Genomic DNA, 22773 nt, shown 5'->3' on the forward strand with positions numbered 1-22773 from the left:
TACAGAAAATCAAATCTAAAGGATGGAATGTTCAAACAGGTATATCATGCTTGACATTGCTTTGGTGCTAGTAATATTGAGATATTGATATCAATCATCTTTCTGGTTAAATTTCTACAAAAATATGTCATGTGTGTCAATCTTTGTTGAAAAGAAAGGGAGGATACAAAAGATGCATATGGAGAATATATGTATATATTTGCAATTTTATATATTACACATACTGTGAGAACAAGAAAAATGTGAATATATAGTATTGTGTAACGTTATGTGTTATGTATTGTGTAATGTATTGTGTAACGTTATGTGTAGTGTATTTGTAACTTTAAAAGGATGGATTGTACTTTGATGTTGTTACACAGCAAATAATTTTAATAATTGCCTAAAAATCATCTTTTTAGTGAAATAGGTCTGTTAGTGATGCACAATTTCTGTGTCTCATTTACATTGGACCATTTAAAGTTATAAATTGAGCCTTAAAGTCGTCTTTCAGAATTTCCTGGTTATCACTGTAAGAATTTAATTTTTTCTTAACTCTTTCCCTGCTGGGGTACTTAAAAACCAGGAAAGGCTGGGGGTAGGGGGTCAATTTGACGTTTTATTGGACACCACTGGAAAGCTCTAATGCTCTACTTTTAGAATCCGCAAAAAAATTTGCACAGTTGCAAAAATTGATTTTTTGCGAAAATAAGTTATAAAGTAAAAAATTTTGCAAAAAAATTCCAAAAAATGATAAAATTGACATTTTTGGTGAAAAGTCCTTGACCACGCCATTTCAAATGTGTAATTAACCCTATCTCTGCTGGGGTACTTGAAAACCAGGATAAGCAGGGTTAAGAAAAACTAAGAATGTGCAAATTAAAACTACATATGACCCTAAACCATTCATTTTTTCTTTCAAATTTTGAAATTTCAGGAAACTGGTTGATAGAAGGAAACCCGACTGTTGTCCTGTTTGATATCGGATCAGCGGCCGGATATCTGAATTCATGGAAACAAGAACTGTATGAAAATACGCATATAGGTCCACGTTTTTTAATCACCCTGTACATTAAAGGGACTGTAGATGTAATTTAAAGTAAACCCTTACAAGTTTTATTGTCTTCATTGAATCCATAAATTTTATTCTTTACTTTTCTGCGCAAATCCGTAAGTTATATTTTTGAGTGAAAATGGCGAATTTTGAAAATGAAAAGTAGGGATATCTTAATGGGTATCGTCATGATTAAGAACACACTTTGATGAAAAAGAATGAAAAATGTTAAATTTATTTAAATCTACAAAGTCTCAAAGCCGTACAAGTAATTTCCCATGAAGTGTTCATTAACTGAGTTATTGTGAAATAAAAAATATTAAATCAAGTTTGGATTTAACACAATTTATCAAAATAAATGTAATGCATTGTAATTATCAGGGTGTATAAATAAGATAAATACAACTAGTAAGTTCTGTTTGATTGTTTAATTATGTGCTAAAGATATGTAGGCCTTTGTTCATAGATAGATATATAGGGGTGCCTTCACCTTTTCTAATTATAGTTCATTCACTTTCAGGTCATACAATACGTTTACATTACAGTGTACATTTATTAAAATATGAATATTTTATTTCAACTTAATTTTCTGCTGATTTTGTTGTAAAACAGTTTGTGGCAGAGTTCAATTATCAGGAAGAGATTAAATTATTAACTTAGGAGATTGTTCACCAATTTATAATCAAACCATATTTTGTCATTAAAGGATTGTATGCGTAATGTAAAGTGACCTTTATGCAAAGATAACATTGCTCCATTTACAACTATATTCTTGGAAGTTTGTTAATCATGAATTAGATATCCACTTTTTTAACTGTTTTTTCATTAGTGGGTTTTGTGGCTTAGTTGATTTACAATTCCTTAGTAACAACTAAGGAATTGTCAGAAGTTAACATTTTTGAGAAAACCACATTATATTTTCACATTTTTAATTAGATTAATGTTTCATGTGTACTGTTGTAGATTGGGCCTCGAGATTTTTGCATGGAGTCACTAATAGACATTGCTCTTTCATTTTCTTTAAGAAATACGACTTATTGCTGAAAGATTATTCAAATAGAAAAACAGTTCTAGTCTTGCATTTACATAAAAAGGTTATAATCTTATGATGTTGAAACATAGTTAATTTTCATATACAATTTCTTTTCTCAGAGAAATTGTCCTAGCATGTAATGATACTAGACTTTTAGGGCGCTTCGCGCCCATCTTCTATTACAACTTTTCATCGTGGCTTTATCTGTGAGCATCTTCTCTTTGTACAGTATCAAAAATAAACAAACAAAAAATGTTTGTGGATTTCATAATATTTTTTCGCGCATTTTCAAAATTTTACAAAAAACTTGCACAAATTTTTAAAACTATGATCATTCATAAACCCACCCTGGGGTCAAGTGAGGTTCCACACACAATTTGGGCCCGATCGGTTCAGCCGTTTTGACGTTTATTGGATACAGACAGACAGACGAGCTAAATTTATATTTAGAAGAAATTCAAAACTAATTATTTATCCTCTACTCAAGTTGACCTTGGAGGAAACATGTACACCCCGAGGAGACTGCTGTACGTCTACTGTACACAATCCTCTAGTTGTTGTACATGTACATGAGTGGATGGTCGGGGTAGCTTTGATTATGCTAAGGTAATATTTTAATTAAAGGGAGTGTCCGGGATTGTATGGTGGTTGAACTGAGTATTTAGTATTGGGGACAAATTTTATAGAATTTTTTAGACATTTAAAACGTTTCCACTATGCATAATTACTTTAGTTTGAGTGCAAAGTCGACGTTCAAAATCATTAATTTGGGTGGGTACGTTTTCAGAATCGGTTTTTTTTAAATTATTAAATGACGACGACGAAAAATAAAGTAAAAATTGTACAGTAAACTAATTAGATGCTTAAGAAAATAGTTCTCACAAGAAATTTGTCAACAAATCAATATTAGAGTCAATTATTTCGTTTTCATAATTTTATTGTATTTCATTATTTTTTATGAATTTGTTCGCCGATTTCTACAAATCTTCAAATGTTGTATATTTTCAAATAAAAATCCAGAAAAACTGTGTGAATGTTGAGAGATTTTAGAAACTAATAGTTGAATAAGATTTCGATGAAAGAGTTAAATATTATTTTCTCAGCCTGTTCCTAAACAATGTATTAGTTTACTGTGGAATTTTGTCTACATTTTTTTCGGTAACTTAAATTATACAGCCACAGGGATAAAAAATAACTTAAATGAAAATTATATAATTCTGAAAATTTTTGAAAAGTAACTTTTGTGATCGTAATTTCAGCTGAAGCGCAGCCTGTTCGATTCACAATGATACCCTTCAATGCAATCTTTTCAGGGGGGGGAAGGATTTAAATTGACAACATGTCTATCATCTGTATATTTACTTTTGTGTGGGACCTCACATGACCCCAGGAAAGGTTTATGAACGATCAAAATTTCAAAAATTAGTCTTTAACAATATCCGACTTTCATAAAATTCGAATTTTTTTTCAAATTCGCGAATTTTTTGCTTATGTTAACATAGAAGATGAAAGACTAGTTTTTTAAAAAATAGAAATGTTTTATTTGAAGGATGTGGAAGGTTAATGTTGCTACAGTGTTTACTACCCATGCTACTCTACTCGGCAGGTTGGGTGAATGAGGGGAGGAAGGCCAGCCACAACAATTTATCGTCCGAGCCACATTCTCATTTTCTCGTCTGAGCCACATTAGAATCCTCGTCCCTCGACTATTATGTGCTTAAAATTTACAATTCTTGAAGATAAAAGCCTATTTTTTTATCCGGCCACATTAGGCCATAATAAATGGATAGACTAAAAAATTGCAATACTTACATCATGTTGGAATTTTCAAATCCATGAGAATGATGTCAAACTTTATTTAGGTTAACTTAAATCTTTTTCTGCCTCTTTAATGGCTAACCTTTGCGATATAAAATAAAATAGCAAAATATTTGGCATACCTCTGCCTATCATTTTCCCCATGGAACCACCCGGATAAATTCTATGGTTTAATGGTTCTATGGATTTTTTTTTTGCGGCATTTTACACCAGGAATATCTGAAATAGCGCAAAAAAGTTTACCATTTGTAGAAACATTTTTTTTCATTGTACTAAAATTCAATATTTCATTCAACGTGGCCCGATTCTTAAAAAATAGTTTTATCTGGCTCGGACGATAAAATGAGGAGAATGTGGCTCTGACAAGAAATTATTGTGGTTGGACTTCCTCCGCTCGGTGAATAGATCTTATTCTTAAAGTTGGTTTAAATAGTTCGGGATAGTTCATCTTCTTCAAGATATATTTAAATTTTTGAAAATGAGTTAAAATTAGGACTTTCAATAACTGGGTTACTATTTTGCTGTACAAACAATATTTATAAACTCCATCACATTTTTAGGTTGATATTCATTTTGCTGAGGAGTGAGGTATTACATTTTCATATTCGGGATTTTGGGGCTCTAGATTTATATTTCCTTATGCTTCAGATATGTATAAAATGAGACCCTGGATATATCTTAGATATTTGTTGGTTTGTTCCAGGATTTTCTATATTCCCGAAATTTCAGATATCAGTGTGCTGGAGTCCTGGATTTCTTTATTCACTCGATATTTCAGATATCAGTGTGCTGGGGCCCTGGATTTCTTTATTCACTCGATATTTCAGGTATTTGTGTGCTGGGGCCCTGGACTTCTACAATTACTTGGCGAACTTCAATGTTGATGTTGAAGCAGGGAAACGAAAAATCTACCACAGGTATGAAAGGGTCAACAGTATAGGGGGTCAACATTATAGGGGGTCAACATTATAGGGGGTCAACATTTAAGGGTCAACATTTAAGGGTCAACATTTAAGGGTCAACCTTTAAGGGTCAACCTTTAAGGGTCAACATTTCAGGGTCAACATTTAAGGATCAACATTTAAGGATCAACATTGTATAGGGTCAACATTTCAGGGTCAAAATTTCAGGGTCAACGTGAACGGGTCGACGTGAACGAATCAACATGAACGGGTCGACTGCATTAGAGGGTCGTCATCAGAGGGTTAAAGAATTTAAATACTGTTTGGGTTCTAAGCTTATTATTGTTTAGATACTGTTTAGAAAGAGCTGCTGCAAGCCTCGCCCATGTTTTTATAACTGTTAGGAAACAATTGAAATCTGACATAATTAGGACTTTTTCAAACTTTTGCAAATCTCAATAGTTTTGATATTTGAGGATCCGGTTTATTTCCCTATGTGAATTAAAACTTCTCGAAATCAAGCAATAATATAATTCATCTTCGATTTCCTTTGACGGACGACTATCTAATTTAAAGATCAATAAGTGCCCGCATTGGATATCAAGATCAAACGTTTAAGGACAATAATATCCAATCAATTTCCAATCGCAGAAATGCTTGATCTTGAAATTCTCAACTCAAAGGTTCTGAATCTGATTGAATTGATTGCTTCGAATAGACAAAAAGTACCTATATTTGATAATGTTTCAATTCTGTAAGAAGCTTAAACCTCCTAAGTAAATATTACCTTTTAGCAGAGTTTATATTACCTGGAAGAGCTAAACAATGTTTACCTTGAATTTCATATTTTTAGCGAGATTACTGGCGAAGAAGCTCAGCATTTGATAAAACGAAGGTTTATTGATGTAACAAAAAAGTTTAACAATTTTATTTTCTTAATTGTTTATTTTTTAAACGGCTAGAATTGTGATTGTGAACCATTCAATAAAAGTAGAATTTCTTTGAACTCAAATTTTTATTTTCAAATCTGTATTTTATGTCTTGCATTAATTATTGTAAAACCCGTTTGTCAGATTTACTGAACAGCTTGAAAATTATTCAACTTATCATTTTATCCATCAATGTATAGACCAGACTAATTAGATCAGACTTCAAACCCTGCTCAAGCTAAACCTGACTAAATAACCTTTTCAGTCACACCTGACTTTATAACCCTGTAATTTAGACCTAACAAATTGTAACCCTGTAATTTAGATCTTATTTATTATAACCCTGTAATTTAGACCTGATTAATTATAACCCTGTAATTTAGACCTGATTAATTATAACCCTGTGATTTAGACCTGACTAATTATTTACCCTGTAATTTAGACCTGACTAAATATAACCCTCTAATTTAGACCTGACTAATTATTACCCTGTAATTTAGATTTGACTTTATAAACCTGTAATTTAGACCTGACTTTATAACCCTGTTATTTAGATCTGACCTTATAACCCTGTAATTTAGACCCGACTTAATAACCCTGTAATTTAGACCTGAATTTATAACCCTGTAATTTAGACCTGACTTTATAACCCCGAATGGTTTGAATGTTCTGCGCATGTCCCATGAGTTCCAAAATCTGCATCAGGTTAATTATATGATTTTTTTAAAATAGTATGTGTAAATTTATTAGAAACCGGATTTAATGAGTTGTATAGTTGAATTCTGTAATGCTGGTTGAATTGCTTCTGTAGTAGTTCCAACTACTTCTCGCTGTTCTAGAGGTTCAACCTCAATAATATTTCAAATATCAATTAAATAAAAATATTTATTGGTCTATCCAATTAACGTGAAATCGCCTGAACTGATTGAGCCAATAGTTGTTTTTATATTGTTTATTCTGAATATTGATTTTCTTGTCAAGTTTAGACCCTGACGGAAGAGATATGCTAAAAACGACCCAAAAAGATTCAAAACTGATGAAAACGTACGTGCATAATGTAATACTCGTTTTTCCTTTGTATGAATACGCCCCTGATCTACCTGCATTTGATTGTTGAGAGTATTAATATTTAGGTTTACAAGTTGAAAATTCAGAAGTTTGTTCACGGTCACTTCTACGGGCATATAAACTTCAACCTGGATAAAACCCTATTCTTCTTCATCGCAGGCCGGTCAGTATGTTGTTCATGGTGGTCATATAAGTTATATATAATTTCAAAATTTTCTAATATTCAAACAAATTTGAAAATTTTCTAATATGCAAACAAATTTGAAAATTTTCCAACGCGTAGCCTGGTGTGTGGGTCAACACAGAGATTTAGTCAGGCAATCTGCAGGGTCTGTATTTGCTATATTCGTGTATTTAAGGCCTGGTTTTTGTGCTTCAGTCGTTTTTAAAGGCCTTACGATTTAATTGTCAATTTTCATATTGTGTAACCAATTCAAATTAAATATATTTCAGATATGAGTTTGGGAACAAAGGAGGAGACATTTTTATTGAAGGTAAACAATTTTATAAGTTTTATATCCCTCAAAAATGTAAAAGCCCTTTTTTCTCCCGGCTAGTTTTGATCAAGGACACTCAACTAGTTACGTGTGTGGGCCAGTTATCTACTGCATGACCACTTTATTTCCCTGGCTGACCACTTTTATTTCCCCGACTAACTACTTTATTTCCCCGGCTGACCACGTTATTTCCCCGGCTGACCACGTTATTTCCCCGGCTGACCACTTTATTTCCCTGGCTGACCACTTTATTTCCCCGGGTGACCACTTTATTTCCCTGGGTGACCACTTTATTTTGCCGGCTGACCACTTTCTTTGCTATGGCTGGATGTTAAACAAAAAAGTTCCTATATGTGTGATTTATCAGATATAAAAGAAAAAATTGGTTTGTTTCGTGGCTTCATACTTAATACAGTAATCCAAAGGTTGCAAGCTCTTACGCATGACAAAATAAGTATTTTATAGTTCTAAATGTAAAGTGTTCATGTCTAGAGCTACAAAAGTTAAATTAAATTAAACAAAGTTCCTGGCGTTGTGACACTATTCCCTTTTCAAACATTTCTGAACTCATTTTCCTCTTAAACTTCGGTATTTGTTTTCTGTTCATCAAAATGTATTTTTAACCTTGAGGAAGCGAATTATTTAGTTTTATAGAAATAATTTGCGTAAGTCTAAGCTAAAACTGTTATTAAAGAAGTGTAGAGTGTAGACATAAGTTTATGTGACCCACCATATATACTATATAGACTTATCTAAGTGGAGTATTTTTCTGAGAAAATATCGAGGATTGGTGACTACTAAGAACTACACCTATGTCTCTTTCCTGTCTAACCTTTTGAATTTCATACCCTGTTCAACTTGGGGATGAAATTAAAGTGGTTGGTCAGGAAAGAGATAACGCCCTGCAAGAGAAGATGAAGATGGAAGAGGAGAAAACCTTAAATGAGGAGAAGTCCAAGAATGAGGAAGAGGGGGGAGAATATATTGATAGTGTCACCCACGAAGCTCTAAAAAAAGAAGTAGAGGTTTTGAAGTTGGAGAAATCTACTCTGGAGGAGGATAAGCAAAGCCTTGATACTAGAATAAATGAACTTGAAGCTGTTGAGGTGGAACTCAAAATGATGAAGGATTCAGGGATTGAACTTAAGGAACAATTAATGCTTCTTCAAGTAACCCTTAACTCTGCTCAAACTCTTCTTAATGATGAAAAGACTTCAAATGAAATTAACTTGGCCAAACAAGGAATAAATGCTGGTAAAGATGAAAGGTCTGCAAGGAACTAGAAAATGTCGAGTTTGATGTGGAAAACGTCAAAGTTGAGGTGGAAAATGTCAAGCTTGAGGTGGAAAATGTCAAGCTTGAGATATTAAATGTCAAGGTTGAGATGTAAGACTTCAAGAATCAAGTAATGGAGTAGTTAGAAGCGCTGATAAAGAAGAATACTGACCAATATTCATGTTTTGGTTGCTCTATCGATTGCTTATGCTTGCTGTTCGTGGAGTGGAGCGGAGAAGGATTGGAGAATATCTGAGACAACCTCAACTACAATAGGTTGTCTCAAGCTCTCAGATATTCTTCAATCCTTTTCCGCTCCACTCAACGAACAGCAAGCATGGGCGATCGTAATAATTTCAGCTGAAGCGTGACCTGTTCGATTCACATTGAAGCCCTTCACTGCTATTTTATTCAGGGGGGGAAGGATTTAAATTGACAACATGTCTATCATCAATATATTTAATTTTGTGTGGGACCTCACATGACCCCAGGAAAGGTTTATGAACGATTAAAATTTCAAAAATTAGTCTTTGACAAAATCCGATTTTCATAAATGTTAAACAAAAAAGTTCCTATATGTGTGATTTATCAGATATAAAAGAAAAAATTGGTTTGTTTCTTGGCTTCACATTTAATACAGTAATCGAAAGGTTGCAAGCTCTTACGCATGACAAAAGAAGTATTTTATAGTTCTAAATATAAAATGTTCTTGTCTAGAGCTGCAAAAGTTAAATTAGATTAAAAATAAAGTTCCTGGCGTTGTGACACTATTAATTTGTCCCTGTATTTAAAATATATAGTTTTCATAGCTGTGTTTTATTGGTCAAGGGTTAGGTTGTGACATTTTGTAATTGATATGGAATATATCTTGCCTTCTTAATTCCCAGGATAAGGGACTACATTTATTAAACATCGAGACAAAATTGAACTGCATAGAACTCAACGGAAAAGAGAAGTTGTTCAGCAAAGTCAGATGCGTATTAGGGGGGGGGGGGGCTTCTGTGGGGGCTCAGCCCCATCCCCTGGATCAGTGAAATATATTATTTCCTGGGGTTTTTTGAGCCCCCCGACCCTGGAACAGAAAAAAACGTAAGCCCCCTGGATAATTCCTAAATACGCCCCTGGACGCAGTTACGTCGTTGAACTACTTACCGCTGGTTTATTAAAGGGACTGTTAAGGTAAAACAAAAGGGGCATATATTGAAGCCTACAGGGACATATGCTGAAGCCTAAATATTTGAGTTGATCACAACCAATATTGGTTCTTTCTGATGTCCTTCTATAGAAAAATTGATTTAAAACTATGCAAAGTTAGACCAAAACTCATGAATATGTGAAATGACCGACGGAGCCACTTGACCATGGATACTGAACAGTCATTGGTGGAAATTCTGGTCATGTGATACAGATGGAGCCATATGAGCGTATATTGCACTGCCATTGGTTGAAATTCACGTCACAAGATACAGATGTTACAAGATTAAATTCAATTATATTTTTTAAATTATATTATATTGAAATTATAATAGAAGCGTATCTAAAATGTTTAGGCACCTCTGGGTTATCCTAATTTTGAGTTTTGTTCCGTATTTGCTGAATATGATGTTTAAAACTTTGATTCTTGTACCATATCCTATATATGAGTGTTATTTTAACGTTACCACACAGTTTTGTATCAATTTCTCTAGACAATGTTTTCAAAGAGAACTAATGTTGGTGGTGATCAACTCCTAAAATGTTAAGGCTTCAACCGAATACCCCCTTTCTTTTTACCATAACGGTCCCTTTAATTTGGTCCTATGGTTCATATGGTTTATGGGTAGGGTATATGAATTAGATCAAATTAGTTGCGCAGGGAACAAATATGATTAAATTTAATTGTTGTTTTTACACTTTCTCTAGGATTAGCTCGGCTCAACCACTACTTGAAATCTTGTGGCAGCGACGTCACTGTGATCGCGTTCATCATATTTCCAGCGAAGAATACAAGGTTTATAAATGTCGTCTTTCGTAAATTTGGTTTTGCATTAAATTATGACCACTATGGAGAAAAAGTGTTACACTTACTTTTTGTTTAGTTTTAATGTGGATGCACTGAGGGGACATGCAATCAATAAATCCCTCCAGGTTATTAAATATATTTTTGATTTTCAGATAGATTAACTTTTCATAACTTTGTGATCTGATTTGATTCATGTTTTGTTCTTTTCCAAGTGACGGATCTTAATCACCTTTTCCACAATTTCTCGGCTCGGCCCTTTTTATCCTAGATGTTTTAGTGCACAAGTCAACAACAAGGAAACGAGGTTGTATATAAGCTGGGTTGTTACTATCAATGCCCTCCAATGTACGGAAAATGTCGTCTCTTAATGGTAAAAACATTTGACGTCACTTCTCGCCTCTACAATCAGTGACGTCATATTTGAGGGTTTTATCTATTATACGACGTTTTCCCTAACCCAGCTTAATTATACAACCTTCATTTGAACTAAACTAAATATATTATACAAGCATATCTATTAATGTATTTTCCCATCTCTAAATTAAGATTTGGGAAAATGTTTTTGGAAAATTTTTTACAAAAATGAAATCCGGGAAATACTGGTAAAATACCTAGCTAGCAGAAATAAGTAATTTTACACTGTTCAATTAGATTTTGATTCTTGTAAAATAGATTTTGAAACATGTTTAGATTTAAATCTGAACAGATTCAGAATTTTGAAATCGATTTTAAATCTGTTTTGTTTCTTTAAAAAAGTTTAAAAATTAATGTTTTTTTGCAGGAGGCTGTGGCGGATGTACAAGCTAAGATTGGGAAGAAAATGTAAAAAAATTGTTTTTTAAAAATTTTCTCTGAATTTATCTATTCATTTAATGTGGTAGTGTAATGTACTTTCATAAGTAATGTACTAGGTAATTCATTTATCTGAAACCGAAATAAAAAGATAATTTAAACATAATTGGAAAGTTGCCCTTGGAAAACTCACACTTGCGAAGTCCCCCTTTGGAAAATGCCTTTGGGAAAATACTTAATTTATTATTTCCAACTTGATTTTGTCCTTTATTTTACACCGTGCAGAATTGCATGTATAATAACAAAGTGTACAGTATGAATTGTACAGTACTGCATGTATAGTATAACTACAATGTAGGTATGAATCCTGCTGTCGAGGTGAAGCTCCAGTGCAAGAATCCCTCCTGGAAACTAATGATTTAGGTGAACATGCTTGTAATTAAGTAAATAGAAAATGATGCCTCAAATTTTTATGATAGACATCTTTAAAAATCTTAGCTAAGTCTGACATCTGACATGAATTAATTTTTAGTGAAATTAAAGCGCGTGATATTAGCTTCCCAGAGATCTGAATGGTAAGTTTGTTTTTCGGAGATTATACAAAGGGATATTTTGAGATTAAGATTAGACATTTTGAAATTAAGTAAATAGGTTGAAAAACTTTGAGATTAAGTGATAAAGTTGGGACATTTTGAGATTAAGGTGGGATATTTTGAGATTAAGGTGGGATATTTTGAGATTAAGGTGGGATATTTTGAGATTAAGGTGGGATATTTTGAGATTAAGGTGTGATATTATGAGATTAAGGTGGAATATTTTGAGATTAAGGTGGGATATTATGAGATTAAGGTGGAATATTTTGAGATTAAGGTGGGATATTATGAGATTAAGGTGGGATATTTTGANGAGATGGAGGTGGGACATTTTGAGATGGAGCTGGGACATTTTGAGATGGAGGTGGGACATTTTGTAATTAAGTTAAGATATTTTGAGATTGGAAGGGAAAATTTGAGATGGGAGGATAATATAACATTGAGGCGGGATATTTTGACATTCAGTTGAGATTTTTTTATGAGTTATCGTCTTACAAATAAAACAAACAATTAGACAGACAAGAACAAATTGTGCATTTCATACAGGCCTCCCATTACCACACATAATCTGGTGGAAGCAGACAAGGACCCAGTTCTACTTGCGCTCAACAGGTGGAGTTCATTTAATTTGGTTCTATTTTTGCTCAATAGGTGGAGTTAGTTCAAATTCGGTTTTTTAAGTAAGGGCGAAACTATGAAGTTATGCACTTTTATGATAGAAATGCGCAACTTGCTCCAGTCTTTAAATTTTACAATTCATACATAATTTCAGGACATTTTTCTATAATTTTTTAGCTAAAATCTGATTTTTTTTTTTTTACGATGCTTGGAGAAAAATTATCGAGCATTCAAACCCTTAAAGCAAACAAATTTTAAAATATCTATTCGGACAAATAAACAGTAATCAGAAGTCCGAGATAAATCTTTTGATACCCTGACCCAGATCTACAGGGTTGGAAAATATTGAAAATACAACTTCCTAATAATCTTTGTTTTGCGAATGAGGATTTTATTTTTTCAATTTTTTGCTCCAATTTGTATAAATTTTTGCGGGTGCAAAAAGGATTTAGCAAATACTCTTTCACTTCAGTCAGATAAAGGTTTCACTAGGTACCTTGTGGGACAGACATTAAAATCTTTATTTGAATGGTTGCTTTATATTACCTTCACAGTCCCTTTAAATGTATCATAGACGATTAATTTAACTAATTAATTCACAAATGCAGCGAACTGACTGTGTACTTATTAGTCGTCTTTGTTTATCGGTTATTGCTGAATAGAAACACAAAGGCGGCTAGATATTTCATCAAACAAAAATCTGGCCTGATTTAACAAGCTTGGGGTGTAGTTGAAAATTAAGGCCAGGATTGAGTGGAATAACGAAACATGTTTGCACACAAAACTATATTTACATGTTAACTACACAAAATGGTGATCGTACAATTGATTAACTCTTCTTCAACATGCCATTTACTTACAGTAGCGAATGTATATTCCATGGAACTTCTCCTATTCTATACTTAGTGAATACTGGGTATAGGGAATCCAATATAGCTGATCTTGATCCTTTCTTCCTTGGCTGTAGAATCCTGTTTTCCCCCTTTTCCTGCTTTGGTACTACTACTGTCCTGGCCTGTTTGATCATCAGGCTGCAAACATATTAAGAGTTCAATAACTTTTAGCGCTTGGCTTGGGTTAGATTATCAGGCTAACAAACATATTCTCACTTGGGAGCAATAAACCGTACTTTATTATTTTCCATTGTGAATCCTCACTTGATCACAGTTTCCTTAGATTGATACAGTTTCTAACTTTTATCAAAATTTAAAATCTCCAACTTTGTTTCTCTTCGCGAGTCATCAGAAACTAGACAATGTTAGCAATCCATTCAACGAGAGTGTTTATTATTTAAACTTTGGGAAATTTCACCTCCCTCAACTTTAAACTTCTGAATTTATAAATTTCAAAGTTTTCAGTTTTTACAAAGTGTAAAATTTTAGAATATTGATTAAGAGTTTTTTTAATCCTTATTTTTAGATGCTGTCAGCTCACGGTTAATTAGATTAACTCTGTCTGTAACTACTTATTTTTTTGACAACTTTTTCATTGACAACGCAGTTTAATTTTAATCTCAGAACATTCTAAAGTTCTTCAAAATTGTCTTCCTAGATCCGTGAATTACAGTTGATATATCTTGAGTAAAATATCTACTTGTATCCCTGAGTTACATTGTTTAAATATCGAATTCAGATTATGCTAATTTGTGAAATTGGTCTCTGTCATACTTTCCAAGCTTTGTTTACATTCAAGACAATCTCACTAATCCAATTTTTAAAATTAATTTTAACATTTTCCGGTTTTTTACAAGATCTTCTGGTTTGTTAGAAATTTTTCTTTATTTTCCAAGTTGATGTTAATAAAATCTTCTATGAATGTTACATATAAAGACTATAATTTTTGTAAGTTACTTAAAATTCTTAGTTTATTTGTGATATATTGACTATTGTTATAGATGTCACCTGTTAAATGCTCCATCTGATAGAGTAAAGGTGAGTTTTGGTGAATTATAGTTTATGATTTCTGTCTCAAATATTGGTTGACACTAAATTTTAAGTATATCTTTACTAAACTTAGTTTGCTGCAGCGCTCGGCCTCAGGAATTATGCTCAGACCTTAGACCGCAGCGCTTAGCTCAAGAGTGAGCATAAAATTCCAAGAACAGTTGGGGAGAGGTTGAAATTGTTACCTAGGGTTGAGCTTTAATTTTTCTGTCAAATTCAGAGATTTTTTTCAGGGATTTCGATTTTTTATTTGTTATCTAAGGTCGTCTTCCATAGGTTGTTTTCCATCCTGACTTCTTGAATTCAGATAATCCGCTTCTCGGACTCTCCTACGATGAATTCATTAGGTACGTTAAGGCTAGCGCGCGATATACATATTTTTTGCTGGGTTTTATTTTTGAGGGGCACAACATGAATTTGATTGTTAAAAATTATTTTCTGGTGTATGTATTTTTTATTATATTTTGAACATTTTACTCCGACAAGTTACAGCAAAATTTCATATTGACTTCAATTTTCGTCATGGCTTTTTTATTTTATGGCAGTGGGAATTTTTTTTGCAATATCTAATAAAAAAAGGTTTTTAAATACATCTTAGATTTTTGTGAAAGAAGGTCTGATTAAATAAGCTTGAAAATTCCAACACATCATACTGCGACTAATTCAAAATTGTTAACATTATTTCTGACCCTCAATCGGCTATAAAGAATCTTCTATTTCTTTTTACTTCATCCAAATCAAAATCAAATGGTAACTATCCCTCAAGTCGGACACTTTAAACTAAATTTTATTCATTCAACTTTAGTTTTTCCGATTAAAAAAAGGAAAAATGAAAATATATATTTTGTAGAGGATGCCATTTAGGCTGTTTTCCCTCCTACTACGAGCCCTGGGGTTATACTCCTGCGGAATGGTAAATTATTTTTTTTGGGAATTTTTAATTTTAAAATTTTATAACTTTGTTTTCAAACGGACTTGCGTGGGAAATATGTTGATTTCAGCCCAAGTTTATCAATTGAAGTTTATCTTTTTCATCGTATAAATTAGCTTGGACACTTGCTTTGTTCAGCAAACTGATAAAATAAAAGTTTAAATTACATAAAACTTATAAATTGTTGAGAGGTCTCCTATCAAAAGACAAATTATTGAATATCTAAAATCTAATAATAATGATGCCCATCTCTACCTAAATCCTTTATCTTGAATAATTTAGCACTGTGATGGGTATCCCTAGTATCACGTCTAATCTATCGGGGTTTGGATGTTTTATCCAGGTATATATATTATTTATATTCAGATTCATAGATTTATATACTTTATTAAATTAGATTCAGATTTATAGATTTATATACTTTAATAAATTAGATCAAGATTTATACTTTTATATACTTAAATGAATTACATTCAGATTCATAGAACTATATACTTTGATAAATTAGATTCAGATTTATAGAAATATATACTTTAATAAATTAGATTTAGATATAGAATTAGATTCAGATATTTAGAACTATACACCTTAATAAATTAGATTCAGATTTATAGAATTATATACTTAAATAAATTAGATTCAGATTTATAGATTTATATACTTAAATAAACTAGATTCAGATTTATAGTTTTATATACTTAAAAAATTAGATTCAGCTATATATAATTATATTTTTTAATAAATTTGATTAAGATTTATAGATTTATATACTTTAATAAATTAGATTCAGATTTATAGATTTATATACTTTGATAAATTAGATTCAGATTTATAGAATTATTTAACCAAAATTTCTTTATTACTTTTCCTCTTGCTAACTTATTTATCTCAAAATTTAGAGTTAAAGTTAATTTCTGTAAAAATGTCTATTATTTTTATAATTTTAAGAAGATTTTCGGAGAAATTCATTTTCTAAGACAACACAAGATTTCTTGGGAGATTAGATAATTTTTCGTGGATTTGTATTAAAACTATGATAGTATGATAGTTGTAAATAAAACTATTTGAATTTTACAGGAGTACGTAGCAGATACCAAGGCCTACGGTGTCTACATTATAGATAGGAAGTAAGTAAGGGAAAGAAATTCTAGACATAATTTAATGAATAGCATGAATTGAGCTTCGTAAATTAATTTGAATTACTTCACTTGAACTTGAATCGGCGCTTAAGAGAAGTTGAAGGTTGAACACCTTTTTTTACGTTGATTAAACTATTTTTCGCTTTTCATTAATTTTAGTTCTAATAATGAAGATCTAATTGTTTTTATGTGTTTTAAGATTTTTCATTTTTAAATTTCATTTTTAATATAGGTACATAGAAGATAATGAGGTCAAACAAGAGGAAGTTAATAATTGGAAGGAAGAGTTAATGACAAACTTGATTAGTATGGAAAAGACAATAAACCTCGTATGCAAAATTTAAGAAATTCAAAACTGAGACTTGTGTATTAGCGCTGGTAGATACTGGGAATTAGTGACAAGTACTTTAGTGTCCAAAGAATTTCGGGAAGCAGTGAATGGAAAAATGTCAGCAACAGCAATACGAGAGTAGGAACAGCAGAGAAAGGTGGAAAAGGACCTTAACCCTATCTCTGCTGTGGTACTTGAAAACCAGGATATGCTGGGGGGGGGACCCCCCCCAGCAGGAATAGAGTTAAGTGTTAAGAATAGGAAAAACATTTAAAATTCTATCTCGACAGGCTAAACCAGTTATTTGAAGTGAGACCCATAGGATAGAACCCATAGGTTTCCATTTATGTACAAGATTAAAAGTTAAGACAAGGAGAAGAAGAAGTATGTGCAAGAAATCCCCTCATGCTGGAAAGAAGATAAAGACCTTGAGCAAATCCCAAACCCTTAAACCATGTACAGGAACCAGAAGTAATACCGGAACCGGTAGTAACTGAGAGGAAACTATAGGTCTTGAGAAAATGTGTTCATTCCTGCGGGAAGAGCAAAATTAGAGTAGAACTTCTATATACTTTTATAACCTTCAATGTACTTGTAGATAAACTCTGTATATTTGCTAAAGTTAATAGACAAATTTTCGAATATTTGACATAGTTCAACACCAAATGGAAGGATCGGATGACAAAAACTTTAATGACCCATTCTAAAATTTAAAACTATAAACTGGGGCCCATTTTTGAGGAATTTCAAAGGATTAGAGGGGTTAATCTTCTATTTCTTTTTACTTCATCCAAATCAAAATCAAATGGTAACTATCCCTCAAGTCGGACACTTTAAACTAAATTTTNGTATCAAGAGAAACTAGTTAGTTTATGTCTTTTACATTTATCATATTAAGTCCCAGCTGTTTATAAATTCACATTTAGAAAGCAAAGGTTCACACAATCCCGGTTTTCCTAAATCCATGGTTAGGACGGACGAGGATGATTTAGTCCTTGTTTTTATAATTCCTGTTTAGAAAACCAAGGATTATGCAATCCCTGTTTAATTAATTAATCCATGTTGTTGCAGAAAGCGGATGATTTTACAACCCCTGTATTCCTGAATCCATGTAGAGAAAGCAGAAGCTAATGTAGCCCCTTTGCCACGATCCTGTCTAATTTTATGATTTTATTCCTTTTTGCAGTCCTTGTATTCAAAATTCCTTGTTAATCAAACCGAAGGTTTTTAATTTTCTGTATTTATAAATCAAGGCTCTTGAAGGGAGCAGATAGAATTACAATTTCTGGTTTCCTTAATCCATGTTTTCAAAGCTAAATATTGTACAACTCCTGTATTTCTTAATCCATGTAAAAAAGTAATGGATTGTGAAATCACTTTATTTATAAATCCACGTTTAGAGAGTATTATGCTGTCCTTCTACTACTAAATCCATGTTTAGAAAACATTGGATTATTCAATATGCAGTCCATGTAATTATAAATCCTTGTTTAGAAAAGAGGATTATGCTGACCTTGTGTTTTTAAATCCATGTTTAGAAAACAGCAGATTATGCAGTATGCAGTCTTTTTAGTTCTAAATCCATGCTTAGAAAACCGAGGATTATGTAATATGCAGTCCTTTTATTTATAAATCCATGTTTAGAAAACCGAGGATTATGTAGTATGGAGTCCTTTTAATTCTAAATCCATGCTTAGAAAACCGAGGATTATGTAATATGCAGTCCTTTTATTTATAAATCCATGTTTAGAAAACAGCGGATTATGTAGTATGCAGTCCTTTTATTTATAAATCCATATGTTTAGAAAACAGTGGATTATGCAGTATGCAGTCCTTTTATTTATAAATCCATGTTTGGAAAACCGAGGATTATGTAATATGCAGTCCTTTTAATTCTAAATCCATGTTTAGAAAACAGCGGATTATGTAATATGCAGTCCTTTTTATTTATAAATCCATGTTTAGAAAACAGCGGATTATGCAGAGGAACCGAACGGAACGTCTTTCCGACCTTCTAGATTGGAAAAGATTGAACAAATACTACACACAGGTTGTATTAAAAAGTGAAAATGTGCCTTGATTTTAAACCTTAACATTTTTTTCATATTTTTATTATTTGCCTAGTCTCGTGTTACTGCATTAGCCAAGAACTATACTGAATACTTACCTGAAACCATTGCTGAAGCTAGCTCATCTTTTTATAGGTAATACTTTGTTTTTTATATGTAGTACTTAGCTTTAAAGAGGTATATATAGTACTTTGTTTTTTACAATTAGCACTTGGTCTTTTAATGGTAGTTCTTATAGCCTGTTACGGGTTGTACTTGGTCTGTTACAGGTAGTTTTACAGGAATCGATTGGTTTTGTGCAGGTATTACATTTTGCGTTAACATTTTTGAGAAACGGTTATTCTTAATAAGCTATCTGATAATTTAGAAGATATTTGTAGTATGTTCTTAATCCTATATTTATTTTCTCAAGTTTGAGCTTTCAACGCATTAAATGTAAAATATTTGCTTTTTATCGTTTTATCATTTAATTTGAATTGAACCTTATTTCTTTTAATGTCAATGATTTTTATATTTCTTGAAAGGTTTCCTAAACCCGGAAGTTCATTCTCCTTATCCGTCCGCCGTAAAACTGAACCGGAAGAGGCGGAGTCTGAGGCGGAGATTGATCAAGACACTGAGGCGGAGATTGATCAAGAGAACGAGTTCGAGGATGAATTTTGACCAAGAGTTTTTAAATCAAGGTTTGTAGACTGTCCTGATTATAGATCATTGACAAAGCTGGTTTTTTTTTTCTTTGTTTTCTTTCCTCTTTTTTTCTTCGCATAAACTCGAACCACAATTTTCGACCTTGTTCTCATTTTTACTCCCTTTTAAACTATTCTTCAAACATACCTATATTTCTTGGCTTTTCTCACCGTGCTCCTCCTTCTTATCTTGATATTTCAGAACAGTCTGGTATTCATTATCAAACTAACCCTTTCTCCCTATAATTTCCCCTATCTAATATAATTTTATCCCTCTTCTCGTTTCTATATTTCCTAATTCCCTATCTAAACACAATCTCCCCAAAGTTCTCCTAGTCTGACAGAAATAGCATCAAAACTTTCTCAAAATATATTTTGTTAATTGATTAAACTCGAAACATTTTCAAATTTTGCAAATCATTTCGAGAGAACACTAGAATGGAAAAGTTAAAGTCAAAAGAATTTTTAAAAAAAATTATGATAATTTTTGTAAAAATGTGAATTCTGTTAGAATTTCCGAAAGCTGAAAGTGGCAAAATGTTTCCGTTTTACCTTCATTGCTTTTTATTCATGTGATCTGATCTTATATTGTGAATTGTAGAGTGATGTATTTTCTTGTTTCTACTCAATATATTGAATATTGCAGTATAAATACTGCACTCACACAATTTTATTACTTTTATCTTTTTTAATATTTCAAAAATCTTGTAAAATTATGTTTGAAATATATTTTATGTTTGTGTTAAGTCATCTTATATTCGAAATCTCTAACGGTAGTTGAATAAGATAGTCAAGAAGACTGATTACCCATTTCTAGGTGAACTACTTTATTCAATCAGATAGATCAGTTAACTAGGGACTATAAGTGTAATTCTAAGTGACCCTTTATGCAAAGATGGAAATGTACCATTCACAGCGGAAACATTACAACCTGTATCTGATCAATAATGTGGAAGATATTGTCAAGATCATTAACTACACGATAATTCCTTTCATGCAGTAGAAATGGGCGAGTAATAATTAGGCTAGAATTTCTAGGCAAGAAACGGAATTAAATGGTCAATGAATTGAAATAAATTTGCAACGCTAAGATCAACAATCCAAGTAATTCTTGAGAATCGCGCTTTCAAATTTACAAATATTTAACACGCAACAAAATATCCCCGCCCCTCCTTAAAATACTCTTCAAATTACGCTCTGCTATATTCAATTGGATTCCTAATAAAAACTCCTCCCTTCCATATGTCTCCAACATTCCTTCAGACTGAATGTTATTCCCTATCAAAATTCTCGACAGAAAATGACATTTTTCTTGAGAATAAGAAAGACGGGCATGTCTGGTTTTGTTATGAGGTCCCATCATGGAAACTGAGCCAGGGATTCATATTCAGTTGCAGGGTTGGAATATATAAACCAAATATACGACTCAACTAAAGAAGTTTAATGACATATTAGAGATTTTGTAATAAAGATTATTCACCCTAAACCTTCTACCGGGCTTTTATACTAACTTCCTAAGTCATCAGGCACACTGCCTGAATGACAACTTTTTCTTTTGACAAACTAAATATTTTTTTGACCGTCACTTACACTTGTCATATTTGATAACTCTTAGCTTTTTGGAAAGCCTATGACAGAAGGAAACGGATTGTACAAGTTTTGCAAAGAAATTTTTGCTAATTATTTGCGTTCAATCGTCAAAAGAAATTTAAACAATTTTAGTTTTTCTTAACCCTATTCCGGCTAAGGGGGGGTCATTGGATTTCTACTTTTCATAGCTCTTTGGAAAGCTTTGAACTAAAGAAAGCAGATTGTACAATTTTGCGAAGAAATTTTGCATAGCTTTTTGCACAGATGTCTTTACAGATAATTTGCACATTTTTAGTTTTGCAAATATTTTGCATTTTAACTTGATTTTGCATTAAATATTTTAAATTTTGTAAATTTGCAATTTTTTGAAGATTATTTTTGAAGAAACTAAGGGCTTTCCAAGAATGTATCAAATTTTATAAATTTGTATCACACAAAGGAAAAAGATGGGAGCTCCTTGGGGACCCCCCCCCCCCCTGTTTTTTTGAGTATTTATCATGTATCATGTATATTTTATCATTTTGGACATTTTTTTAAAACAACTATTCTTCATAACTTGAATTTGCAAAAAATATTAAAATTTTTGCAAATATTCATTTTTTTGCAGATTCTGAAAGTAGAGCTCTCTAATGACGTATCATTTGTCATATTTGAACATTAAACTTGGGATTTAGAGGGGGGGTCCATATCCTGGTTTTCAATTACCCCAGCAGGGATAGGGTTAAGGATGTTTAGTATCGTTCGTAATGACCAACTACATCGTTCGAAAAATCAAAAAAAAACTTCATAAACGGTTTTATCAGTCAGGATACCCAGTGTAGAGTCGACTTAGCACGTTTTATGCAACAAATGTAGCCTGGCAAGATGACAGGGATTATTCTTGTTTAACCATAACTACAAGAAATCTGAAGAAAGACTCAATTTTTTATTTTTATCTATCAACCTCACCAAGTGCTCTCCAATCTACTGCAATCGACATCATTTTGAAGAAAAGAAAATTTTATGTAAAATTAAATTTTCTTTTGTAATTTGTTAATCTAAATATCAAAGAATAGAATTAGTACAGTTGGTTAATTCAAGAAAAGAAGAAATATTTTTTTTACAGTAAAATTGAATATATTTTCTAAATTCTGTTTAATTTGAGAACATATTATTAAGGTTTTATATTTCAAAACTTAAGACACATTGACTTGCAAAGCTTGAGATTTTTGGAGGAAACGATTAAAATGATAATGAAACCATTTTAGGGAAATATTTTGTCAGAAATTTAATTGAACTTATCGAAAACATATAGTAAATACAACGGACAGAATTTGATTTGAAAGATTCCTAACAAAATCTCGAAAAACGTTCGAATCGAATTGGAAAATGTGTTTTGTAGTTTAAAATTACAAACATATAGTTAGGTTCGTGGTATAGGGAACATGGATTTTTCATCCAAATTAGAGCCACAAAAACTTTGGTTTATTTTTAAAAAATTGAAATTGTGACAAAATGTGAAGCAAGGAATGCAATATCGACGTA

The 22773-nt window shown here is 32.1% G+C and overlaps 1 protein-coding gene across 6 annotated transcripts; it reads left to right on the forward strand.

Annotated features, from left to right (window-relative positions):
- Positions 1 to 1648: 1648 nt before the first annotated feature.
- On the forward strand, positions 1649 to 20285 carry LOC111699296 (glycogen [starch] synthase). 6 transcript variants are annotated; one of them, XM_023469936.1, is made up of 23 exons: positions 1649 to 1669; positions 2554 to 2672; positions 3616 to 3672; positions 4712 to 4801; positions 5137 to 5190; positions 5640 to 5681; positions 6351 to 6420; positions 6849 to 6946; positions 7237 to 7277; positions 10458 to 10545; positions 10634 to 10682; positions 11339 to 11379; positions 11708 to 11772; positions 11882 to 11924; positions 12489 to 12554; positions 14455 to 14491; positions 14780 to 14850; positions 15354 to 15416; positions 15717 to 15777; positions 16512 to 16561; positions 18870 to 18954; positions 19029 to 19108; positions 19498 to 20124. In XM_023469936.1, the coding sequence occupies exons 2-23, from the start codon at positions 2644 to 2646 to the stop codon at positions 19634 to 19636; spliced, it is 1419 nt and encodes a 472-aa protein (XP_023325704.1). In that variant the 5' UTR covers positions 1649 to 1669; positions 2554 to 2643; the 3' UTR covers positions 19637 to 20124. The 6 variants fall into 6 exon arrangements, with proteins under 6 accessions (XP_023325704.1, XP_023325701.1, XP_023325698.1 ...); XM_023469933.1 differs by lacking the exon at positions 1649 to 1669 and adding an exon at positions 20171 to 20285 and having other exon boundaries at positions 2560 to 2672; positions 19498 to 19656; XM_023469930.1 differs by lacking the exon at positions 1649 to 1669 and having other exon boundaries at positions 2560 to 2672; positions 19498 to 19656; positions 19987 to 20124.
- The last annotated feature ends 2488 nt before the right edge of the window (positions 20286 to 22773 follow it).

The sequence above is a fragment of the Eurytemora carolleeae genome, unplaced genomic scaffold, assembly GCF_000591075.1.
Source record: "Eurytemora carolleeae unplaced genomic scaffold, Eaff_2.0 scaffold116, whole genome shotgun sequence".
NCBI classification, from domain to species: Eukaryota; Metazoa; Arthropoda; class Copepoda; order Calanoida; family Temoridae; genus Eurytemora; species Eurytemora carolleeae.